Here is a 25,475-nt window from a genome sequence, read left to right on the forward strand (position 1 = left end):
TCATTCATTTAGCGTTTCAACCAGTTGAGACTTGAGAAGGTTCACGGAAGGAGCGGGCACAGCCACAGCCAGAGCACTAGAGCAGCAGGGGAGGTGCAAAACAAAGGCCAAAGGGTGGGTTTGGCTTGATGGTGGAGCCCACGCGGAGAGTTGGTCCATATCTTCTACTAAATGCAACTCTTAATTTATAATTCAACGCTTTCTCAAGTCAGAGTCTGAAATATTTAGAAAATTCCAAATCCGCGTGTACTTGTGTCACATATTCGTGTGGATTGTGCACTCCATCGCATTAACACAGTACTCCATCGAATTTTTCTTCTTCAAAGAGAAGGCCACAAAAGTACCAATTCGTAATCAATTCCTGAGTTTTGTTTTTATTAAGGGGAGTGGACGAAAGGACAATCAAATATTGATTGGCGACTCTCTGAGATACCTGTTGAAATATACCATACCCAGACAGAAAACCGAAGTGTAACGGCAAAAGAGAACAAAGAGAAACCTCTTTCTCTTTCTATGATTGTCTGAGAGATGAGTAAACAATCAGCAGAGACGGAAGCTTCAACTTCCCGCACCGCTAGAGGAACCAGCTTCCTTAACAAGATCAAGGTCTCTCTCTCCCTTTAGACTCTATACTTGAGTTTGATTGCTGAGAATTCTTTCTTTCTATAATTTAAATTTATGCACTACTACTTCTGAATGTTCGCTTTCAATAATCAATTTCAACTTCACTTAGAATCCTTTTGGCTATCTGTGGAGTTCGTGTCTTAATTACTATTTACTGTTGCAATCTATGCTTTAAGCCCTAAGCTCCTCTCCCGTCATCAACCAACTGCTGTATAGTATGCTCAAACTCTATCTCTATTACTCATCGCGTTCAATTAATGGAATTTCTTTAACCTGCACTTACAAAACTATATCCAAAAATATTTCCATCATCCAAAAAGATTGAAAGCTAATCAATCATGCAATTGGTATTTGCTGTCACAGTGATCAATCTAGACTTATTATCATAATTTGTTTAATTGGCATTGCAGAATGCTACATGCCTTAATTCGTCGTCTTCAGACTCTGGAAAAGGGCGAAGCAAGTCCTCTTCTATCAAAGTGGCTCATGGATTCCACTTAGTCCAAGGCAAATCTGGTCATGATATGGAGGATTTCCATGTTGCTGAATACAGAAAAAGGAAAAATCACGTCCTTGGATTGTTTGCTATCTTTGACGGTCATCTAGGTGATCGCGTCCCTACTTATTTGAAAGATAACCTTTTCAACAACATACTTGAAGAGGTATCCCTTCCCACCTACTCCATATTCTTGTATACATACTCAAATAACAGACCAAGGAAAAGAACAATAGATTGCTGGTTTCCTACTGGCGTATCAATAATTTTTGTTTTTTTTTTGTTTTTGTGTTCTTTACTATAACTTGTGCAGTAGGATACAGAAGAATGTGATTACTGGTTGTTTACTTATAGCCGTTATCTTCCCCAGAGAATCATGATTTTTTTATCTGAACTGGAATTGCTTTCTGAATTTTAACCATGATAGGGTTTAGCCCATGCTTTGTCATTGTCCATGCAATACTTGTACTCACATATTTCATATCAACTTTACATTCCTTGTTGCCTCAGTGACTACTTGTATTATAGCCAACTGCAGACTTAGCAGTTCTCTCGTTACAGTTTTATTGAAAAGTTTTAACTCTTGATGCCTCTCACATCATTTTATTTGGTCAACTTGTTGTTTCTTTCTTTTATGTTTGCGATACAGCCAAGTTTCTGGAAAGATCCTGAGACAGCAATAAGGAGTGCTTACCGCTCCACAGATAAGTTCATTTTAGATAATTCCATGCAATTAGGGCCAGGTGGGTCAACTGCAGTAACTGCAATAGTCATTGATGGAAAAGACTTATGGGTGGCAAACATTGGTGACTCAAGAGCTGTCGTGTGTGAGAGGGGCTCTGCAAACCAACTTACTGTGGATCATGAGCCAGACAGTGAACGAAGAAGGATTGAGAAGCAGGGTGGCTTTGTGATTACTCTTCCGGGTAAAGATATTTTATTTAACTCATTTGACCTTATTACCTATCATGCTCATTATTGATTATTACTTTTTACTTCTGTGAGTATGTCAGTAATAACCAAAAAATTGATTGGTGATTCATACCATTTATATAATTTTGTTTTTGCTTTAAATTTTAATCTAGCATTTAATTACATTTACATTCGGGTTTATTACACAAACACTCCCTGAGGTTTTTCGTGTTTTCACGTACACCCTTGAGGTTTCAAAAATTATAGCGAGACTCCTTGAGGTTTTAAATCGTTTTCATATAACCCCTTCCGTTAAAATTTAGTCAAAAAATTGATGACGTCATCATAAAAGCATTTCTAAATGACAAGTTTAACCTTATAGTTATTTACATGCACACTCCTTGAGGTTTATCATGTTTTCACATAACCCCCTAAAGTTCCAGAATTTGCACAAACACCCCTAAGGTTTTAACTCAATTACAAAAAGGTCAGTTTCAACACATTTTCACATAACCCTTTAATCACAAACGAGCATGACAAAAATGGTAAAATACCAAGATAACCTCACATACTATTTGGCTAATATAATATATCTTGCATATATGTTGAAAAAAGATACCAATTTTGAAATTTTAAAATATTGTTAAATCTTATTTTTCTTGTATGAAAATATTGCTAAATTAACCAAATAAGTGTTTCTTTTTATGTAATTCAATTATTTGCTAAATAATCCATTTATTTCATTGTATAAACAATTCTTGTCCAAAAAAAAAAAAACTCATTCATTTGATTGTGATAGTCGAGAAAATTAATTCATATCTTGGTTCATAAATATATATATTTTAAGACAAATAAATTGCAATAATTGAATTTCCAAAAAATGTTATTTAATATGTAAAAAAGAAATATTACTATTGAGAAACATTATATTAACTGCGTAAATGTTATTTTAGTACCTACAAGATTATGCCATTTTTGTTTGTGATTAAGGGGTAACATGAAAAAAGGCTAAAACCTCGGGGGGTTATGTGAAAATATTATAAACCTTAGGGGGTGTTAGTGAAAAAAGGTTAAATTTGTCATTTAGAGATATTTTTGGATGGAATTTTAATGGAATGGGTTATATGAAAAGGATTTAAAACCTCAAGGGGTCTCGCTGTAATTTTTGAAACCTCAGGTGTATGTGAAAACCCAAAAAACCTCAGGGGGTGTTTGTGAAATTAACTCTTTACATTCTAATACTAAAAGATACCTGTTTCAGGAGATGTACCGAGGGTTAACGGTCAACTTGCAGTTGCACGTGCTTTTGGGGATCAAAGCCTTAAAGCACATTTGAGTTCAGAGCCAGCTGTAAGACACGTTCCCATAGCCTCCACTATTGAGTTTGTTATATTGGCAAGCGATGGATTATGGAAGGTCAGTTCATAGTTCATAAATGACCTTCATTCCCTCTCTAATGTCTTTGTGGTCTAAATCATATATTTCACATTTTTTCCCTAACATAGTGGAATGCTTAGGCTCCAAATTTTAGGAGGGTTCTTTACAAAATTAAAGAAAAGTAAAAAAATAAAATAAAATTAGAGCTACAACATTTTTAACATTAGCATTTTTCCACTGTTTTCAATAGCTTGTGAAATTATAATTGAGACCCTGTCAATTATACACGTTTTGCAACTCTTACTCCTCATAATTTTGCCTTGCATTGTGCCAAACAGTGTATATAATGAAATTTTTGGTGGTTGTGATTATATTGACTCAATTCTATCTTAATAATTTCTCATTCAGATGGAGGAAAAAAACTTCACTGAAAAAATGAATTGTAGTAAACATGGTAAATGTGTAATTAACTTATACAAGGAAAACCGATTAAAACTTTCTCTTAGCACAAGGCAAATGGATAAGCAGATTCCCAACTTTACTAACATATGTAAATAAAATTTCTTAATTAATAAAATAAAATAAAATAAAAGAACACTAGTTATAATATCTTGCGACCAATGTAGTTAAAGCCGTGCTTAGAACCAATGTTTTCAAACTCAAAGATATAAGGTAAGGCGTTTTCGGTCTCACAAGGTGAGGCGTAAGCCTTGATTCGTGGAGGTGTAAGCCTTTCATGCTTTTTGCAGAACAGGTCTTCCCCTCTGGTGTTTTGCTACCACCTAGACATGCCTTTGAAAACCTTGCTTAGAACTACTATAGATGTAGTGATTAATGTTTGGTAAGACATAATGACATGGCTGTTAGGATTTTAGTGATTATGTATCAAATGTATCAGATTCAAATAAAGAACTCAATATATAAACACAGTAAGCAATATATCAATTATATGAAAGAAGAATTATAGATTCTGGCCTGTGAATCCAAGAGAGGCACGACAGTTTGTTTATCGGTTGCCCAATTGAATAGAGACTATAGGAATTGTGAGATAGGGAATAGGAGTGAAGAAGATGAAGAATGACAGAGTAACAGTAGAATTCAACGTTAGTTGTTCTGTCAGATGAGTTCTCTATTTATAGAACTCTACATGCCTCTTTATTAAGAGTCATGACTCTTGGGTTAAACCCATTAGTAAAAGGTAGCAACTGTTGGGTTGTTTAAACTCAACTGTTATAACATCTCAAATAATATTTAATAAATAAATAAAACTAAATGAGTAATGTGTTATACCAACAATGACCATGTTGTTTCAAAATCCCAATTTTCGGGTCACATAACAAACCATAGAAAGCATGGTTTCTTCTTTACATTTGGTTTGGATTTAATTTTCACAAAAAAACTTTAATGATCTTGAAGCTTATGAATTCTATTTCTTTCTATATTACATTGATGATGCCAATTTACACTCTTCCAGATAAGTAGAAGGTCATGGAAAGTTGGAAACTAGATTCCTTGGGCACCTTCTAGCACGAATCTTTCTTTAACCAATTAGTTGATAACACATCCAATTCCTTTGTTCAAAACATAGGTAAACATAGGAAAGTTTCTTTAACCTGTTGCATGTATAGTTATTAGATCCCCAGCACGGATGAAGTTTGTTTTGTATGCCATTTACTTACACAAGGGTGTGAGTATTAATGAATAACACCTTTCTCCTTTTTCAAGTGTTTTTTGGTCTGCTCCCTTTTCATTGTTGACTGAATTATATTCTAAATTGATAGAGAGGAGATTATGCTTTGTCAGTGTCTTATGTATGTTTAAATTTTTTAGAGGAGTTACATGCCTGACTTTTATTGTATAGTAAATTAGTTTAAGGTCCGTAGTCAAACATTTCTTTTTTGGTTTAATAGTATAATGACTTTTTTTTTTTTTGGGGGGTGGTCCCTTGTATAATAGAGTTTGGTAAGTTTAGTTCATTTAATGATTTGAATGCCTATTTTTATGGGCTGACAGTACCTTTTTGGAAAATACCAATGCCATTTTTCTCTTTTCTTTTTTATTTTCTTAAACTTTAAAATACCGTATCTTTAATTTTACCTGTTTACTTCTTAATAAAATTTGCATTTTTGGAAAGCATTTGTGGAACAGGACCCCTGATGAAAAATTATATATGAGAAAAATGAGGATAATATACCTAGCCATGGATATATTTTCCTGATGTGAAAAATGAATAATATTGCATGTTAATAATGTGTCTGAAACATATGCAGTATCATGTGAAAAAATGAATTATATTGGATAATGTTGCAATAGGATAATGTGTGAGTGAGACGCATTCTCACAGATACATTATTCACTTTTTTATTTACATACATTCATAATGACTCTTGTTTAATAGATCTTGACAAATGCTTTCCAAAATTACAAAATTTATTAAAGTGGAGATGTATAATGAAAGTTATGATATTTCGAAGTTTGAGAAAAATTGAGTGAACTTAGGACAGCAGTGTCTGTCACTTTGGTAAGAGGATGACGTTTTTATTAATTCTTTGCAACCGTATGGGTGTTCAGTTGGACTCTTGTTTTACTTTTCGTTGGAATGTCTATAGAGATCTTTTAGATGATATTAAAAAAAGAAAAAGCAAATGAGCATTTCATGGTAAATTTTATAGACTAGGGTCCAGAATCTGCAGATCTCTTTATTTTATATGTTACTAGTAATTTGTGTATTTTTTCAAAAGGAAACATGACTTTTATTAAAATGGAAGAAAGCAAATCTACAAGGATGGACAAGGTCTCCATCCAAATGAAGTCTACAGTCAGAACATATAAAATTTTACATTGATCTCAAGACTCTGCCTAATCAAGATGAATTATACTAAAGGAATAACCCTAAAATGCTTTGACAATGATCAGTAATTTGTGATTGTTTAATATGTTAGAGGGTAACATGGTTATATTGCTCCATACAGTTATACTTTTCTGCAATGAAAAACAATTTTTGTAATACCAGTTAACTCTCAATGACTACTTGACTAGTAATTTGTGTATTTACAATATGTTAGAGGGTAAGATGATTACATTACTCTATATGGTTGTCTTTTCCTGCAATGCAAAAGCAATGGCTTCCTGAATAGCAGTTGACTCTCAACTTTTTATTTGATTGCTACAGCTCTTTGACTTCTGTAGCATGTTATAACTGAGTTAACTGCTTACTACAGCAAACAATCAAAACACAAAAGTATACTAAAGCAGAAGTCTATGACCTTCATGATTAGATAAAGAGGATATGCGTACCTCCCAAACAGCAATAGAAAGAAAAACTAGAAAGAAAGGTGGGGGGAGATAACTTTCAAAACACAGGATAAAAAAAACTAGGATACAAGTTGGATTGGAAATTCCAACCAAAACCGGTCTAAAAGTTTTCAATTTTGGAATCACCTTTTTTATTTTGTGAGAAACGAAATTCATTAAAACAACAACAGAGAGCAAAATGTAGAGATAGTGGAAAAGATATCCACCTACATTTACAAAACAACAATCCACCCCAAAAAGAATAAAACATAACACATATAGCAACTCTAGCAGAAACTACAACTCCCGCAAACCCCAAACAACCCTATCCAACTGCAGCTCTCCAATCCAGCAAAATGACCAATACTGGCATCTCTCTAAATAATGGTGAAACTGAAGACATAAGAATGCCCATAACCTAACTTTAACCCAAGAGGACTCCACGTTGTCCCCCTTAAAGTGTTCAAAGATCCTTCTATTTCTCTTCAATCAAATCACCCACAATACTGCCAATACACCACAAGACCACAGCAGCTTTGCCTTCCTACCCCTCCTCCCCAACGCAAGATGTTTTTCTCAAAAAAACAAAGAAACTGACTGTAGAATTCCAAAAGTCTGAAATTTCGAAAATTATATATAAAATTGAATCAAAATCGGCATTTCCAAAATATAATGAACGCCTGCTGATTCGAAAATTTCAAGGATTTAACATATTTTTAGTTTATATGTATCTTGATTATATTCATCTATTTAACATGCTTAATACACTCTCCCACACCTTGTCATCTCTCACACCAAATCAACCCTAATCCTAATCATCTCTTTTCTCATTCAAGTTTTAACTCTCTACATCTCTTCAAGAGGAATGAAAATTGGATGGATTTGGCTGTCTTTGTATGAATGTGTGGATGATTTTTTTTTTCTCGCGGTTCACTTTTTGGATGTTTTGATGATCTATTGTTGTGGTTGGGGGGGTTACTTTTTCTAGTAAACTATTCTGATTTTCTTATGAATGAGTTGCTTCTCTTATTTTGGTTATAATCTTTTGGTGTATTAGTTAATGTGTTCATATCATTGTTGATTGATTTGTTGATGGGTCGATGTCTCTATTAATTTCTTGGTGAGTTGATGTCTTCGTTTATTTTTTGATGGGTTGTTGATAAGTTCTGAAATGTTGGAGTGGTTTCAAGATCCCAAAATTTTAAACATTCCAACAACAACAAAAATTAATTTGAAAACTTTTGAGAACTTCAGAAATCAGTACACTCTTTTTCTTTCATGAGGACCATGCAGCTACAAGTGATTTTCATAACTCCTCCTTTGCAAATGAACACTTGTAACCATTGGAGCCTAACTAGCTCAAAGATTTTCGATTCTTTTGCAACTTTGGGACATATGACACACCACCCGAAGTGCGTACCACTCCATCAAACATTTGTTTTCCACCATTCTTATAGCCATGAAATGACACTTAGACGCATTATGCAAGGAAAATGATGCATATTTTTTTGTTGGAGCAAATTTGATTTGTAGAACCTGATTCTAATGTTCATTCACTTTGAAATGAAATGTTACCTTCGGAGGCTATGAGAACATCTCCAAAATCTTTATAATTTTCTGTCGCCGTAAAGGAGCTACACAAGCCATTATTCCTCACACTTATAACATTCTTACCCTTTCCACTACCCTGAATTTAGACCTCTTGTTCTTGCTAGATCATGTGACAATTCGCCTTTCCTTTGGATTATGTTCATGAGCAACCAAGACTGAGTCTTGACTTCCTTAGAGTTTCTTCCTCTTTTCATTTGACAAGAGAGTTGACTCAACCTCCTTCATATCTCTACCATACAATATCGAGGTAACATTGTACTCTTACAAATCAAGAAGCGAGGTAAGCAGTAAAAGGGCTTTGCCGCCTTCAATTTTGACATCAACTTTTGCTAGTTGATCCTAAAGACCAATAAATACATTTATGTGTTCCATTAGATTTCCACCTTATTTTGTATTTAGCTTATACATATCACACTTCATATTTAACTTTGTGGTCAATTTCTTAGCAACATGGAGCTTTTTAATTTTGCCCATAATTATTGATAATGTTATTGCAATACAAAAATAATAAACTTGCTAACACGACTAGATGATGAAAATAATAAAAATAATAAAGTTGTATGACAATTACAGCACCGCACCAAGATTTATGTACTTCAACAAATAAGAAACAGGGGGGAAGAAATGACAATTGAACTTTTTTTTTAATAAATAAGAAACATAATTTTCTTAATCAGCAAAAGTACAAACATTGTGGACAATATCCCCACAAACAAACTAAAGATTACAACACCTACTCAACCTAATAAACCTGGTAGGAAAACAACAGCTACAGTTCAAGCTTTCTAATTTGAAAAAATCCCCGAGAAAGAAACTTCCTTAGAAGCTGCCGATACTGATGCCTATAGTGAAGCCCACAATCTTACCCTCTCCCAAAGCTCCTCTCCTACACCCCCTTAGATCTTCAAAGATTTTTTTGTTTCTTTTCCCCCAAATGACCCAAAAATTAGCTAGCACACAACAGCCACTTGGCACCTTGGCAAAATCTTTCATTGTCTGTCAGATTCAACTCCTCTTAGCTAAATACACTGCCACGTAATAATCTAAGGAGAGATTACCAAGCTTGGCTGAGGTACCGTCTGACCAACACCTAGTTTCACCATAATTTGCATCCTAATTCATAAATAATTGGTAAAAGCGCAGTGGTATTTTATTTGGTGACCATTCTAGACTTCTAGTACTGAGGTTTATCTCACAATGTTCGATAATATTATCCTAGAAATTGGATTCTTTTGCATATACAGAATGATTTAGCACAAGCGTATTATTGTATGTGTTGTATGTAAAGGATTAAATGCCTGTGTGCACCGTGTTTGGAGAACCAGGGGGACCCAAGATGTGTTCTCAATCCCGATTAGATATGGTTTGTAATGGGATGAAGATGCTTTCTTTTGTTATCATCTCAATGCAGTTCAATATATATATATATATATATATATATATATTTTTTTTTAATATAAGAATATTTGGTATGCTTTGGTTGGCAGGTTATGAAGAATCAAGAGGCAATTGATTTGGTGAAACCCATAAAAGATCCACAGGCAGCAGCAAAGCGACTAACAACCGAAGCTCTGGCAAGAAAGAGTAGAGATGATATATCATGCATTGTGATCCGTTTTGGATGATACTACTGAGAAACAGAGCTTAATTTCAACCAAACCAAGGCAGTTCGTTTGTGGTTGTCGTGTATAAATCCTGATTTCTTGTTGTCTAGAAGGCAGAAATCGGAGCACTGTTTGATTGGCTAGTTTGTGTAGTGGGCTTTCAATGTGAGGATAATGGTATTTGGCTAGTTGAGATGGTCGTATAGTGCATTTCTTTTTTGTTTTTGTTTTTTTTTTTTTTTGTTGCCCAGGAAGGAGATTTTCTCATTAGTTAATCCTTGAGCCACCCCCTTATATAGGTGCACATATACAAAAGTTCACAGGGGGTGAAGTACAGGTAATGAGTGCATGCAGTACTGTCGTTGGACAGTGGGGGAGAATTATTGTGCGCATATTGTTTGACATAAATAAGATCAGTGTACCTTCATGTAAAGTCGCGTATTTTATTTTCATGTTATTATTGTTATAATTGATGAACTTTGGACTCTTGGAAGTTTTCCCCCTGTATTGATATACAGACTAATGATAGAAACTATCTCCACAGTCCTCAGCAAAGAAGAAAAAAAACAAGAGAGAGATGCTGTATGCCACCAATTATTTCATGAATTTTGATAGAAAAGTGCTAGGGCGCCTAAAAAATTGTTGCCTTAATAGTGCCTCAATAACATGGATTACTATGTAAATTAAAATACTTGCCACATCAGTTATTTTATAACTCATTTTACCCTTTTTCAATTTACCTGTCCCTTTTTTAAAGAACCCAAACAGTTTGTGAAGACTGAAGAGTAAGTTAGCCAACTCCAAAAATCGGGAAAAGAAGAAGATGAAGCAGCCACCATAGCCACCCAACCCCACTGGTAAGTGGTAACCACCATTTTCACTGGCGAATCCTCCAGCCGCCACAACCTCCTCTTTGTTAGAACTTAGAAGTTGATTTGTAATATTTTAAGAAGTAGCATCAAGTGTTTCCCGTATTAGAACAGCTTTATGTAATATTTTAAGAAGTAGCATTAAGGGTTTCCCCTATTAGAACAGCTTTATGTCAGAAATGCTTTTAGAATTTTAAAGTCTGGGAATATATCCAGATTAATTTATCTAGAAATCTCCTTTCCTAGTATAAATAGGAGGTTATCTGTAGTAAATTTTTTGACAGGATTTGTAGCATTTGAATATTAAGAAAAATCATCAGAATGTTGCAGGAGCAGTAGCTCTGCAGCAAGAAAAAAAAAAAAAAAAAACTTCATCCTTTTGTATTGCTCTTCTTTATGAATGAAAAGTCATCTGATGCATTTTCTCTCATAAAAATCTCTTAATTTGCTTTCTACGTTTTTGTTTGCCCAAACAAATACTACAAACTGGATTCAAGCTTATTTTACAACGTAAATCATACTTTTGTACAATATAACACTCACAATCTCAAAATCTAAATTAGCTCCGATTTGGTTCACGCTTCATCACCTTAATTACTCCCGGTCAGTTTCACACTAACTCCCGTTACAGTACTTGCAAAGTTTATAAAAGGGTGAGCTCTAACCAATGGCTCAGTAGGGTAAACAGTGAGCCGAAGTTGAGAAAAAATATGGGAAAAACTAGAAATTTCAAAAAATTGGAGATGATAAACAATGTCACCGAACCACCACTCGCACCACCAGTGCGTGGTGGCGCTTAGGGCGGTTTCTGGCAGCTTTGGTCACACCGAAGAAAGGTCTCTCCCCACTGTATTTTCGATTCCGAGTCCGATGGTGGCCTCCATTTTGCAATTCGAGACCCCGAACTTAGTGTTTGCACTACACACACTAGGATTAGAGAGTGAGTGACTTTTGTTCTTTATTTAATTGTGGGTTTTTGTTATTTTCTTGTACGGGTTTAGGCTCGGAGAACGACCAGAAGGTATGGGACAACCTCTAGCGGCGAGTTAAACACACGTTTGAGGTAGGGGATCTGGGGAACCTTTGACTGTAAAATTTGATTTTATTGAATCTTTGTTGAAAAATGCAATATGTGTGCTAATACGTGACTTATATGAATTATTTTAATTACTTGAGCATGATAGGAATGAGTTATTATTATAAATTATTGTTCGTGCATTTATTTGAATGTGAATCATGATACATTGAGAATTGTAGTTACGGTGGTGAGAAGAGATTGAGGATTTAAATTATGTTATTTAAATTTTGTAGTGTACGCGGGGAGAGAAGCCCCTTCAGTTGTAACTGATAAAATTATCTAAATCCCAAGGCGCATTGGGACCTTCAGTTGCGATCGAAGTTAAGATATCTTACACTTTAGCTGTAGTTAAAGTGAAGATGTACATTGCAATTTATATTTCAATATGTATCGAATGTTAATTCGTATAATAGGACATTTGAGGCCATAGTGGTAAAATGCATGGTATAGGACTTGCATGCCTGTTTGTTTTATTATATGGATTAACTCTTTATCCATAATATGAGGCTTAAATTGAGAAAGTGCAGCATAACATTCATGCATTCATAAAATTATTATATTATATATTATATGCTTCATGTTGTATGTTTTCACTGAGTTTCAGTATAATTAATTTTGTACGTTAATGTGGAATGTCTCTACTGAGCCGTTGGTCAGAACTCACCCCCTCATAAACTTTGTAGGTACTGTAGCGGGAGTTAGTGTGAAACTGACCGAGAGTAATTAAGGTGATTAAGCGTGAACCAAATCGGAGCTAATTTAGATTTTGAGACTGTAAGTGTTGTATTGTACAGAAGTATGATTTACGTTGTAAATTAAGCTTGAATCCAGTTTGTAGTATAATAATAGTATAAAGCTTATTTCCATTTATTTTATTTTCCATTATCACATTCTAGTTACAGAAGTTAATTCTATAATTAGAGTGTGATTCACACCTTAATCCGAGATTTTTACTTAATCTCTAATTGGAGCGTGACATCTTATTTTCAGAAAATGATTATCAATTGTGGTTTATATATGTTTAAGCATGATATTTTTCAGAGTGGTTTTCTAGTTGAATAATTTATTTACATATTGCATATGAGGATTTATTTATTCATGTTCCATTCCATTCCTTAGAGAGTTCTCCATTTTTCATGCATATGAGTTTTCTTTTGCATCTGGAAGATTCACATATCTTTTGATAATATTCGAAAAGAGATTGCGAAATGAGTTTCAAAACTAAGGGCTTTCAAAGAAAATAAGCTCAAGGAAAATGAGTTTTTTTTTTAAGTTTATTCAAAGGAAAAAATTTTTGTCCACTCGCTGAGATTATTCTCACGTTTTGATTTTTAACGTTTCCCCCAGGTATTAGAGATCACTGAGGTTGGATCACTCACGTCGAGCCATTTGAGTTTCCCATCCCTAGCTTTTTGGTATTTTGGGATCAAGGTTTCCCTTGTCATTGTTATAATGAGTTATGATTATAAATATGATTAGATATGCTTTTATTGGAGTTAGTATTACTTGGTGTGGGTATAAGACCCTTTTGGTTTGTGGTTGGGGTTGACTGTTGATAAGTATAAGTGTTTCTTCATGTCTTATAGGTGGGCATAAATTTCATGTCTTATGCCGAATTTTTAATAGAATTTTCCTTTTAGATTGATATCCCGACGTACACCTTATCAGTGTTGGATCCCACAGGATCACTTAGTAAAGAGGAATTAAATTACCAATTTGGTCCATCTATTATTCACTTGTCTTTATTTAGTTCACAAACTTTTTTTTTTGCTATTCTGATCCACGAACTTTCTAACGTTCGTCATTTTGGTCCATTCCGTCAAAATTTCATAAACATACTTTAAATAGAGGGGCAAAATCACTACTACAAAAAAGCTCATACATATCAGTAATTTACCGATATCTAAGGCCCCTAAAATTCGATATAGGAAAGCGTGATATCTATTCTCATTGGTTTACATATCAGTTTTGAACTGATCTCTATAGAGGTTTTTAAATCAGTTCCTTTTTTAAATACGATATATTTTCCCTTCCTGAATGGTTAAAAATGCAATAAATGATATATTTATAATATATTATATCAGTATTATATTTATAACTGATATCATACATATTAATAATATGCGTTTTAATCGTATAACTGGTATAATTATTTCCATAGACATCTGTATTGTGTATAAGAACAGATATCTTAGATCAGACTTATATGTTCCTGAAATACGGAACTGGTATACACTGTATCATAGACATCGGTATTAGTTCTCATAAATGATATCTGATATGTGAATTATATGTGTTTGAAATATGAAACTGGTATTCATATTCTCATAGATATCGTTATTTTTTATAAGAACTGATATCGTATATGTAAATTATATGATTTAAGAGTATGGAACTGGTATAAATATTTTCATATATATCGGTATTGGTAATAAAAACGGATATTGTAGACATCTATTATATGTGTTTTTATTGTAGAACTGATTATGAAACCATGATTGGTATCAGTTTATTTTCCCAAAATAGATATCTATTCTCAATACCATTTCAGTTTTTATATTAGAATTGATCTAATATATTTCGAAATTAGAGTTATATGACACCTGTTTTAATATCGGATTTATTTTCAGAAAACTGATATAATTGGTTAACACCATTGAACCATCCAGTGCATATTTATTTGGTTAACAGCTAAACAACAATCCATTTCATGTATTTCAACAATTCATTCCATTTTATCAATTGTCATATATTTCAAAGGACCCAAAAATTGTCTACATATAACAAAAATTAGGGGGAGACCTCATCATCTCTAACCCCTTCCTTCAAGTATATCTAAGCTATGCTAGGCATCACTTAAAACTACCCCTTCCTTCAAGTATATATAACAAAACTGTTAGGCACTTAGGCATATATGCATTTTGTAAATTCCCCATTCCCTTTACAAAATATGGGCATGACATTAATTAATTGAATTAGCTAAGTTGTAGAATATCCACAAAATGGCATACCCAGCAGCCATCACCACATTATACCAAAGCCTACAGATAAGTCGAGTTAACAAAGTCACCCCATTCAACTGGAACATCATCAATTTGGTCTTGGGTGTAACTACATTGCTTGATCCTCAATTTGCTCCACTGAAAACATAAAGGAAAATTGCATTATTTTTTGGTGTATATGCATTATGGTATAAATTTCTAGGCAATTTTTCAAAGGTTAGAGGAATTAATTAGACAGTAGAATGCTTAAGTTTGATTAGTAGCAAACAAAAGATAACTTAGTACAAGTTGAATGCATACATTAAGCAAATTCTACAGTCATGACAAATTTAAGAACAAACATAAGACTATGTTCAACGTCTGCTCTGCTGCTTTCATATTAACAACCAAATATGAGTAGGCTGCACTCCCTAATTTTTAAGAAAACCCACACACCTTTAAATGCACTAAGAAAACTCGACATGGATCTAGACTTATTGACCTTCTAAGTTCTGCCAGAACATTTTCAGCAACCTAACAATTTTAACTCAATAGCCCCATACCCATCAAAATCCAAAATTTTCTCATACAACTTACTGCGTCAAATTGTCAACAAAAAAAAAAAAAGAAAAGGCACAAGTACAATTAATTATGGATGTCAAAATAGGCAATAAAAAAATTACCTTGCCATTGGCAGTCACACGATCTCCATTATTCAACTTTATGTACTTTTTCCTCCTCTGCCATCCATCAGTTTAGTGAGGTTAAGAGAAAAATAGTTTAAACAAAATAATAAGAAAATAATAATACAGTTAAAAGTATCTTATCCCAATGATAAACAGATTTCTGTCTCTTCATGCCCACATTATCATCTGCAACTAGATCTAAAACAGCACCATCCAACCTATAAAGAAAAATAAAAAGAAAATAATAATATGTACATAATACAGAGAGAGAGAGAGATCTAATTCAATGGTAAAACTGGACTAATTAAGGAATACCTTTTTTCTCCTTTCCCTTTAAAGGAATAATCTCATCTTCGACTTCCTATGAGTACCCAAAATTCATTTTAGCCAATGGGCAATACAAACAATTCAAAATAAAATACTCCTGGAAAACATCATATTTAATTGATTATTGAGAGCAAACCTTGAATTACACTATTCAGCCATCTCAATTATCACCCCAATTTCCTGGCAATTTTCATCCTAATAAAAATCAAATAGCAGCAATCTCAATTATCAATGACAATTTCATCCCAATTATCAGTCCAATAATAAATCAAACAACTAGCAGCCATCTCAATTATCAACTTCCAAATTATCATCCCAAAAAAAAAATGAAACAATAGCCATGCATATCAATTTTCATCTCAATTTCCTGCCAATTATCATCCCATTAAAAATCAACTAAAGTACAGGTCTCAAGCTCTGTATGCATATTTTGCAGAGTCCTTAAGTGTATCCTTCAATTCGATGCTTGACTGCTTTATTGATAACATTTTCCAATGAATAAGATTTTTTTTTTTTTTTTTTTTTTTTTCAGCCAAAACACTGTAAGACTACAACTCAATTAAACAAAAGGCACACAGTAGAACTTACACATAGCATTCTAGAGACAACGATACAAACTAGCAATTCATGTTAAAAGAGTAAACTCAAATAGACCATTGAAAACAAATGCTCCTGATAGCAGCAAGTATAAACCCCTTGGTTTTAGGCTCACTGATAGATCCTGACACTAAATGCACATATACATGCTGTCACCAAGTATAAAACCCTTAGTATACTTGCTCCATCCTTATGGCACTTTTTAAGCATCTTATAAGAATGCAGTAGGTAGGTTTCTGGATGACAGACAAAGCCAAGATTGGAATGGCACTCCTGTATTACATTTGATATTTAAACCTCAAAAAGTTGATGTTAACCATCTAGTGTGCTCTTTCATATCCAAAGAAACAAAGTTGATCTTCCTAGCTTATAATTTTCTTATGGTAATTAAACCAGCAAGTACGATAATTCAGATTGAGAGAATCATAAAATTTGCTCTAAAAATTTGAAAATGAGGAAGATTTAACATTAGGATGAAACTAATTTGCCCTAAATGCTTACCAAGATTACACTTGTCCGTTTATAACCTTGATCCCCAACTCAAACAACTAACAAAATGTATGTTTTTGTGATAAAATTTCATACTTAATTACTGCACATATACATTCCCATCAGATGAAAGGGAGGAGTTGTTATGAGAATTACCAATACAACCAATTAACTACAAGAAAAGCCAATCTCATCAAGCAGTTATAACCACTAACACCATCAAGCTAGTACCAGAATTTCAAATTGCAACCAATCATTTTATATAGTAGCCTTAGTATATATATTATCGTACATGCAGAAAATATGAATGATTAAAAACGCAAATGGGACATGACTATAAAACATGAATGATTAAAGCATTTCAGTGCCATATAGAGGCAAAACATAGATTAACTAAACAGTATATGCCCAATATAGAATCAAGTAGATTTTATCAATAGCTGCATTAACATTCAACTAGTTATAGCTTCACTAATATTGAATTCAACCTTAATTTCAAACTAAGATGCATTTTCCCACACACCTCAAAATATTATCAACTCAAACAATTCAAAGTGATGAATGAGAACTCATCTCACTGATAGCATACATGTGCTGCATTATTGTCGAAAGGTGGAAGTACGTAGATCCCCCTCGTTGTATGTAGCAATTATGACATCTTCCAATGGCAATCCTTCAAGTTCAGTTTCTACTATTTTCTTGTTTATGTTATCCACATAACCCCTGTGGTGCTTCCCCCTGAGCTAAACCCACTATAAAATAGTAATTATCTAACGAACAAAGAGAGTGGAATGCACAACATTTGATACAATCATAGACATCCAATTAATTGATGTCTTTATATATATTTAAAACATTACCTTTTGCTCGAGCTTCCGACCTCTTGCCTCTGTTTCCTTGCACCTCTCTTCTGCAAACAGAAGCTAGGGTGCTCTATGAGTTTATCAAAATTACATTTACACCAATGGAGCACACTCATATTTCCCAAAATGAACATCATCTTTGTGTTTAATGAATGGTGCTGCAACAAAAATGTCCAAGTAAGAGCATTATATTAAATTTGATCAGCTAGAGATAGCTATTGCAGCCCTTTAAAGAAAGAATTATATCCAAATATAATCAAGGAGTAACATAACAAAAGTATTAAAATCCATGAAACATAAAGAGAGGTCATGACAATATCTGATAATTCCAACCCCACGCGCAAAGTACATGATTATACTAACTACATATCAAACAACCTTTTATAAAAACTTTACAACTTCAGTGAAACAGATAAGTCATAGTATACTGAGTGAGAATTGACTGTGGAGCTCATACAAATTATAACCTTATGTGCAAAAGACTTTGTACAAAGACAGTGTGCAATCTATTTTCATCTTAAACTTTGTTTTTAAGAGAGACATCAAGATAAACTAAAATAACCAGTCAAGACAAAGTTTGAAAGAAAAAAAGCTCCAAAGAAAATTGAAAACATTTAGCAAAATAACTTCATTTGCGGACCGGCTTCCTAATATAACTACTTTATTCTACACTATGGAAAAGGTCACAGTAAGTCTGCAAAAAATTGCAACGAGTAAAAAAAATCAATCTCAAAATCCTCCCAAATACACATTGCCACAAAAATAGAAAAAATTGATGTATTCTAGGAATCAAGAAAGCACAAAAGAAAAGAAACAAAATGTAAGAAAAATATTGTATAGTGATGTAAAAGAAAAGAAAAATGCCAGAGATTAAATTGTATAGTGATACCTACATGCAAGCAAGACTCCAAATCTAATCCTGGAATTGCAAATGTTTTCAACTGAAGGTTCCCAAAAAAAATAAGGTATCAAGGTGGGAAGAACCTCAGCATCAATTAAATGGACATCCTTCACATGATACGGAGCAGCTTCATTATTCTCCTCTCTCTTCAGAACAGCATGAACATCAGTTACATAGGCATCCTCAATGTTTGCACTGCCAAATGCCGTCAAATCAATATCTCCATCAGGAAGATATGTTTTCAATGGAACTGACCCATAAGGAAAAACCTGTGAGATTAACAACAATACAAAATTGCAGCCTTAACTTATAACCAATTCAATCACATGGATAAAATAAGAAACAACATTAGCAGCATCACTGGCTCCTGTATAACAATAAACTAGAAAACAACGGTGCATACTAGTTTTCTATAATGCATCACTATATAGCAATTTGAATAGGCAAATTCCTACTTTTGAGCCAATTAAGAAGAACATACAAGATGATGATTAACCTATTAAGAATTTTTTTTTTTTTTTTTTGCCAATAGAAAGAGAGGAATAAAAGAGAAGCATCAAATGAATGCATATAAAACAGACTATCTGAAATTACAAGTAACCCATATTAATATCATCACTGAGGAACATGATTCAGACTTCAGAATACCAGAAACTTCAAATAAACCAAACAGAGATCCATAAGCAGCCCAAAATGTCAAAATCAGGTAGAGCCAAATTCTCGGTGAGAGGAACAAAACCCTGGCAGAGCCAAATTCATAACACAGACCCAAAATGAATGTTTACTGCATAATGTTCCATAGTTCAGGTAAATACAAAGAATTCTGGCACCCAAATTCAAACAGACTAAGTTCAAACAAACTACAAAACACCCAAATTCCAGAAACACCCAAATAACAAAACACCCATGTTCAAACAACCTGCAGATATTAGAACCCTAAATCCGAAATCTAAACTTCAAATTAAAAAGAAAAAATAACAAAACAATCTCATCAAATACTTGAAATCGCGAAGGCTGGGTGGTGGTATAGGGAAGGCTTCCCTGGGTCGATCTCGATCTCGCGACGTCGTCCAGATCGAGCTCTCTTCTCTCTTTCTCTCTTCGCAACTGCTCAGACTTCTCTCTGTCTCTCTGTCGCATTCGCTCTCTACAAGCCTTCACGCGCGCTCAACCCATCGATCTCGATCTGCAAGCCTTCACTCTCAACGTCTTTAAGGCTGGGTGGATTGGAAAACCAGCTAGCTATATAGCTTAACCTTCAAGCTCAATCCATATATCTTCGTCGGAGATCGATGAAGAAGATGATGAGTTAGGGTGTGGGTGTTGGTCTGGGTCTGGTTCAGTTTGGATGTGAGTGTGGGTGTGTGAGTGTAAGTCTGTGTAAACGCGGGTTGTCAAAATTTTTTTAAGTGGTGAACAGTACCGCATTTTTGCCATTCTTAAATTTTTGCATCATTTATTTGTATAGATATCACTTTTAAAGCAGGATTAATAAATTTATCTAATGTAATATATCACATTCAAAATCTTGATGATATGTAAAATAGTTTATATATCAGTTTTTGAAAAAAAAACTTTTAAGCGATATTAAAAACCATATTATATCGAATACCTTTAAAACTGATATTAATATAGTGATATGTATGAGCTTTTTTGTAGTAGTGAATGGTGCATTTCGTCCCCTGTTTTACAGTTTTTCTTCTCAATTTTGACCCAACTTTTAACAAATCAAATATTCACTGAATTCAACAATCTTATATTAGTTTTGATGCTATGAATTCCTTCTTTACAACCATATAAAAATAATTCAAAACGAAGCTATAAAATTCGAGATAAATGATCACAAAGTATGCTACCCAAAACTTCCCTATTTTTTAAGAAAATTTTCAGATTTTGATATTTCTTCTAACTTCAATTTTTTTAGAATTCAATACCTCAAATCAATTTCTTAGGCTACTAGAAACATGTTTAAAATCTCTCAATCTATCACACAACCTCAAATCGACCTACAAATCAAAATCTCATCTTAAAAAAATTGATAAATACACCCCAACCTGAATTCTCATTCAATTTTCTTCTTCTTTGACCCAATCAATCTAGGAAATGAATAAGAATTCGAGTTGGGGTGTATTTATCAATTTTTCAGTTTTGGGGTTTTATGTTCTTAATTGATATTTTGATTTCTAAGTCGGTTTGAGGTTATGTGATGGATTGGGAGACTTGATATGTGAGGTTATGTTTCTAGTAGCCTAAAAAATGATTTAAGGTGTTGAATTTGAAGAAAATTGAAGTTGGAAGAAATTTCAAAAATCTGAAAAATTTTCTTAAAAAATGAGACAGTTTCGGATAACCTACTTTGTAATCATTTAACTCGAGTTTTATATCTCTGCTTTGAATGCTTTTTATATGGTTGTAAATAGAAGATTCATAACTTCAAAACTAGTATAAGATTGTTGAATCCAGTAGAGATTTGGTAGGTTAAATTTTTAGTCAAAATTGAGAAGAAAAACTAGAAAATAGAAGATGAAATAGACAATTTAATGTCTTTTTATGAAATTTTGACGGAATACCAAATTAAATGGCAAACTTCGGAAAGTTCATGAATCAGAATGACGAAAAAAAAAAGGTGGGACAAAGTAAACAATAAGTGAACAAAATTAGTAATTTCCTCAGTAACTTAAAAAAAAAAAAAAAAAAAAAAAAGACTTGTGATGAACCATTATTGCTACAAGAATACAAAGGGATACAAATGAACGTAAAGCAACAGTAGCAGTTCAGCCAAAAAAAAAGAAAATTGGATATGAAGCAGCAATGGAATTATATATTAGTGCTATAAATGGAAGCAACAGTAGCAAGCGGACCCTTAATTAGAGAAAACGCTGCTTAAAATTGATAAAGGAAAAGAAGAAGTCAAGCACACACGATCGATCCTTGCTGCTATCACTATCTGCAGGGCGCTGTTGTCTAGTACTCATGCATGATTTGCAGCAAAAGAATTAATTGTGATATTTCTTTAATTTCTTATGTATCCATTAATTAGAAACCAATAATATTAATTGAATTAGTAATAGGGAATTGCAGGAGGAGGAGGAGATGCATATGAGACTCCTATAACTGGTGGAAGCGGCGTGTTATCAAATGGGGGTGGCGGAGGAGATTGTTGATGTGATGATGATGACGGTGGTGGATGATGCCAATGTTGTTGTTGTTGAGGAGGAGCTGGTGAGTGGTGGTGATGGCTTGATGGCGGTGATGGCACTGTATGGTCATGATCGTGATGGCTTGGTGGGGGTGGCGGTGATGTCGGAATGATACACCCAATGGGTGAAGGAGCTGATGGCTGATCATGTGACGGAGGAGATTGATCGTGTGAAGGAGGTGGACGTGCAGCTGCTCTGGGTGGTGGTGGAGCTTTTGATGAATAATGCTCATGATCATGTGGTGGAGGAGGTGGTGGTGGTGGTGGTGGTGATGATGGTGGTGATGGTGGCGGTGGAGGTGGTGGTGGTGGAGATGGAGTGTAACTATGACGGTAGCTTGGAGCTGCTGCAGGGACGTCAGTGGAGCGCTGTGGTGGCGGCGGGGAGTAAGGATGATAACTTGGTGCTGGGACCTCAGCAGAGTAGTGTGGTGGTTGTGGTGGTGGCGGTGGCGGTGGTGAAGCATAAGAATGATAACTTGGTGGTGATGGCGGCATTAGATGATGATGTTGATGAGAGTGATCATGATCATGATCAGGTGGTGGGGAAGCATAGTAGTTATAGTGGGTGGGCGGAGGAGGTGGTGGTAGATGGGTACTTGGTGAAACCTTTTGGGTAGGAGGGGGTGGTGGTTTCAAATGATAATGATTACCGGATGGAGGCGGAGGCGATTTAGGTGGAAGATGAGTCCTGGGTGATACTCTTTCAGTAGGTGGCGGAGGCAGTGAAGGGTGCCATGATGATGAAGATGGTGGAGGAGGAGGATGTGATCTAATGGAAGGAGATGACTCTGAAGTCTGGGGTGGTGGTGGTGGAGAAAACAATGGTCTTCTTTGGTGAGGGGGATTTTTCCTAAGAGGCGCCGAAGGGGGTGTTGGAACCCTGCGTCTTCTCCCAGACCGGAAGCCGCCGCCGCCTCCACTTCCTCCTCCAGTACCACTACTACTAGTACTAGTGCATTGAAGCTTGCTGCAGTCTACGGGACGCGCAGCTGGGGAAGCACATTCTCTTGCAGATCTCTGATCCAACTTGCCAGGAATGCAGTTCTTACGACCATTTCCATTAGATGTAGCAGCAGCACAAACAGGAGCCTCTCCGGTGAAGTAGTTGAAGGAATAGGTGAAATTGTGCAACACAGGCAGCTGGCAAACACTCGCCGCTATTACACCCGTGAATCTGTTATGGGCCACGTCCAGCTCCTCCAAGCTCTTCATTTTGGAGAGGGCAGAGGCCGGCAGAGGCCCTTGAAGTTGGTTGAAGCTCACATCAAACACCGTCAGATTCTTGAGGAGGCCGATCTGGGGAGGCAAGCATCCTGTGAGATTATCATTCAAGAGGATGATCTCGTTCAGCGTCTTTGCCATCTTCCCAATGCTACCAGGAATGCAACCCCCGAGATTGTTGTTGGCCAACACCAGCACCGAAACCGGAGAGTTGCCAAGATTCTCAGGGATGCCAAATTGGAACCTGTTGTCGTTGAGGAAAATGGCATCGAGATCCTTGTCGAAGAGCTGCGAGGGAACGGAGCCTTCGAACTCGTTGAAACGGAGATCCAAGTACTTGAGGGAAGGCAAGGACAGCACCACTTTGGGGAACTTGCCCACGAACCGGTTGTTGCTCAGGTCCAGCTCATGGAGCCGCTTCATGCGCCCCAAACTGCTCGGGACCACGCCGCAGAAGCGGTTGGAGTTGAGGTGGAACAGAGCCAGGTCTGTGAGGAGGCCTATCTCTGGAGGGAGGTACCCAGCAATGTCAGCATGGTTGAGGTCGATACCGGCCACCACCTTGGAGCCCGAGGACGGATTTGGAGCGCAGAATACGCCCATATACGAGCACACATCCGACCCATTCCAGTTGGAGGTGAAATTGAATGGGTCCGAAAATATGGCGGACTTCCAAGCTTGGAGGGCAACGTAGGCTTGCCTCAGCCTTGGATTCTTAAATTTCAGCTTTGGATCTACTACTTCCACCAAAGAGTCTTCATCATCACCTAATTCTGCGGTGGTGGCTGCACCGCAGATTTGGAAGAAGAAAGATGATGAGCAAACCAAGAGAACAAGCAACAGCAAGGAGAGCCGAGACATTGGTGATTGGTGAGCTGGCGCAAATGGCAGACGCTCATACGCTAAGTCTGTGTGTGTCTCATGACTCCATGAGAGAGAGAGAGAGAGAGAGAGAGAGAGAGAGAGAGAGAGAGAGAGAGACTATTGGACAGTGTGCCATCCTCATCTCCCCATGCTCTGTTTATAGAAATCCCTTACAACTGGCCTCTACACAATTTTTTGGTTCATCATTTATGCAGTAGATATTTTTTAATCAGAAATTAATGCAGTAGATACAACTCTTGCAATAATGGTTAATAAAATAATATGTGGGGGACATTTGAAATTTATGTCATATGTTGAAACTTGAAAGGAATCCTGACATGCTGGCACGTCTCACAGATTTAGAAAGAGAAAAAGTTTTGAGAACAAACCGTGTCCTTTTAACTACTTTTATTAGCTTAAACTTTAAAGTGTTGTAAGTCTGTTTATCAAATTTTTCACTAAATGTGTTTCTCAAAATATACGTATTTACTATATAAGTATAATTTTCGTTTACAATTAACATAATTTAATGAGCAAAATTTTAAACAAGTTTGATGAGATAATATCTCCATGTTATGAGTCAATGACTACTGAATGAGCTTGACTTCCTCAGAACGTGTCAGCCACAGTTTTATCAGATATCCCCAGCTTTTTGTAGTTTGTACAGCAGGATCTCAACTGGATTCATCCAACTTAGCGGATCTTTTCAACTTGAGACAGTAACAATGACTTTTACCACTTTTACGGAGCCGAAGAGTAATTATTTGTGGACAATACTTAGGGTGATCTCCATATACACCCCACCCTTTAAGGCCCAAAAAATACTTGTTGGACGGTGTAAGTTTATGATCAAAATTGTTTAAGTTTTAAATTATTTATTAAAAATTATTTTTGTAAAAAATTAATTTAATAAAAAATTATTTAGTTATATAATTGTTATCAAATAAATAGACAGTTTATATTTAAAAAATAGTTTATTGATCAAACCATCTATTTATTATATTTATTTAATAAAAATTATATAACCAAACGATTTCTAATTGAGTTAATTTTTTGAAGAGATGATCTTTAATAGGTGATTTAAAAAATAAACGGTTCTAATCCTGAACCTACATTACCGAACAAGCATTTTTAGGGGGTGGAGTCACTTACAAGTATCCCTTGGGGATGAAGAATGAAGGTGTGATTGTGCCTGGCTACACGCATTTGCCAAGGGCGCAACCTGTGTTGCTTCAGCATTTGCTGTTGGCATTTGTGGAGCAGGTTTGGCTCTGCCAAAGTTATGTGCTTGTGTTTGAAATCAACATGCATTGTAGAAAAGACTAATTAAGAGTGAGATGTCCCTAAAACCCTAAACACAGCTTGAAAGTGAAAAAGGACTGTCACGCTCCAATCCAGGATTAAAAGTTAATCTCGGATTAAGATGTGAATCACAATCTAATTATAGAATTAACTTTTATAATCAGACTGTGACAATGG

At 35.1% G+C, this 25,475-nt stretch overlaps 3 protein-coding genes across 15 annotated transcripts; 1 reads left to right on the top strand and 2 right to left on the bottom strand.

The window, feature by feature from the left end:
• Positions 1-181: 181 nt before the first annotated feature.
• Positions 182-10,351, top strand: LOC147292283 (putative protein phosphatase 2C 44). Its single transcript, XM_086230765.1, has 5 exons — positions 182-606; positions 1,035-1,286; positions 1,770-2,046; positions 3,294-3,448; positions 9,802-10,351. Exons 1-5 carry the CDS (start codon positions 529-531, stop codon positions 9,937-9,939), a joined length of 900 nt encoding a protein of 299 aa, XP_086086891.1. The 5' UTR covers positions 182-528; the 3' UTR covers positions 9,940-10,351.
• Positions 10,352-14,594: 4,243 nt separating this feature from the next.
• LOC147292284 (uncharacterized) lies at positions 14,595-20,109 on the bottom strand. 13 transcript variants are annotated; one of them, XM_086234397.1, is made up of 8 exons: positions 19,709-20,109; positions 18,793-18,978; positions 17,806-17,855; positions 17,535-17,683; positions 15,996-16,054; positions 15,848-15,893; positions 15,530-15,750; positions 14,595-15,005 (listed from the first exon to the last, which is right to left on the bottom strand). In XM_086234397.1, the coding sequence occupies exons 1-4, from the start codon at positions 19,847-19,849 to the stop codon at positions 17,545-17,547; spliced, it is 516 nt and encodes a 171-aa protein (XP_086090523.1). In that variant the 5' UTR covers positions 19,850-20,109; the 3' UTR covers positions 14,595-15,005; positions 15,530-15,750; positions 15,848-15,893; positions 15,996-16,054; positions 17,535-17,544. The 13 variants fall into 13 exon arrangements, 9 of the variants coding, with proteins under 9 accessions (XP_086090523.1, XP_086090526.1, XP_086090519.1 ...); XM_086234400.1 differs by having other exon boundaries at positions 17,535-17,688; XM_086234393.1 differs by having other exon boundaries at positions 15,996-16,039; positions 17,806-17,966.
• A 1,558-nt stretch (positions 20,110-21,667) lies between these two features.
• LOC147292285 (uncharacterized) lies at positions 21,668-23,993 on the bottom strand. Its single transcript, XM_086234549.1, has one exon. It carries the CDS (start codon positions 23,991-23,993, stop codon positions 21,771-21,773), a length of 2,223 nt encoding a protein of 740 aa, XP_086090675.1. The 3' UTR covers positions 21,668-21,770.
• Between the last annotated feature and the right edge of the window lie 1,482 nt (positions 23,994-25,475).

The sequence above is a fragment of the Dryas octopetala genome, chromosome 2 (genome assembly GCF_963921425.1).
Source record: "Dryas octopetala chromosome 2, drDryOcto1.1, whole genome shotgun sequence".
NCBI lineage: Eukaryota > Viridiplantae > Streptophyta > Magnoliopsida > Rosales > Rosaceae > Dryas > Dryas octopetala.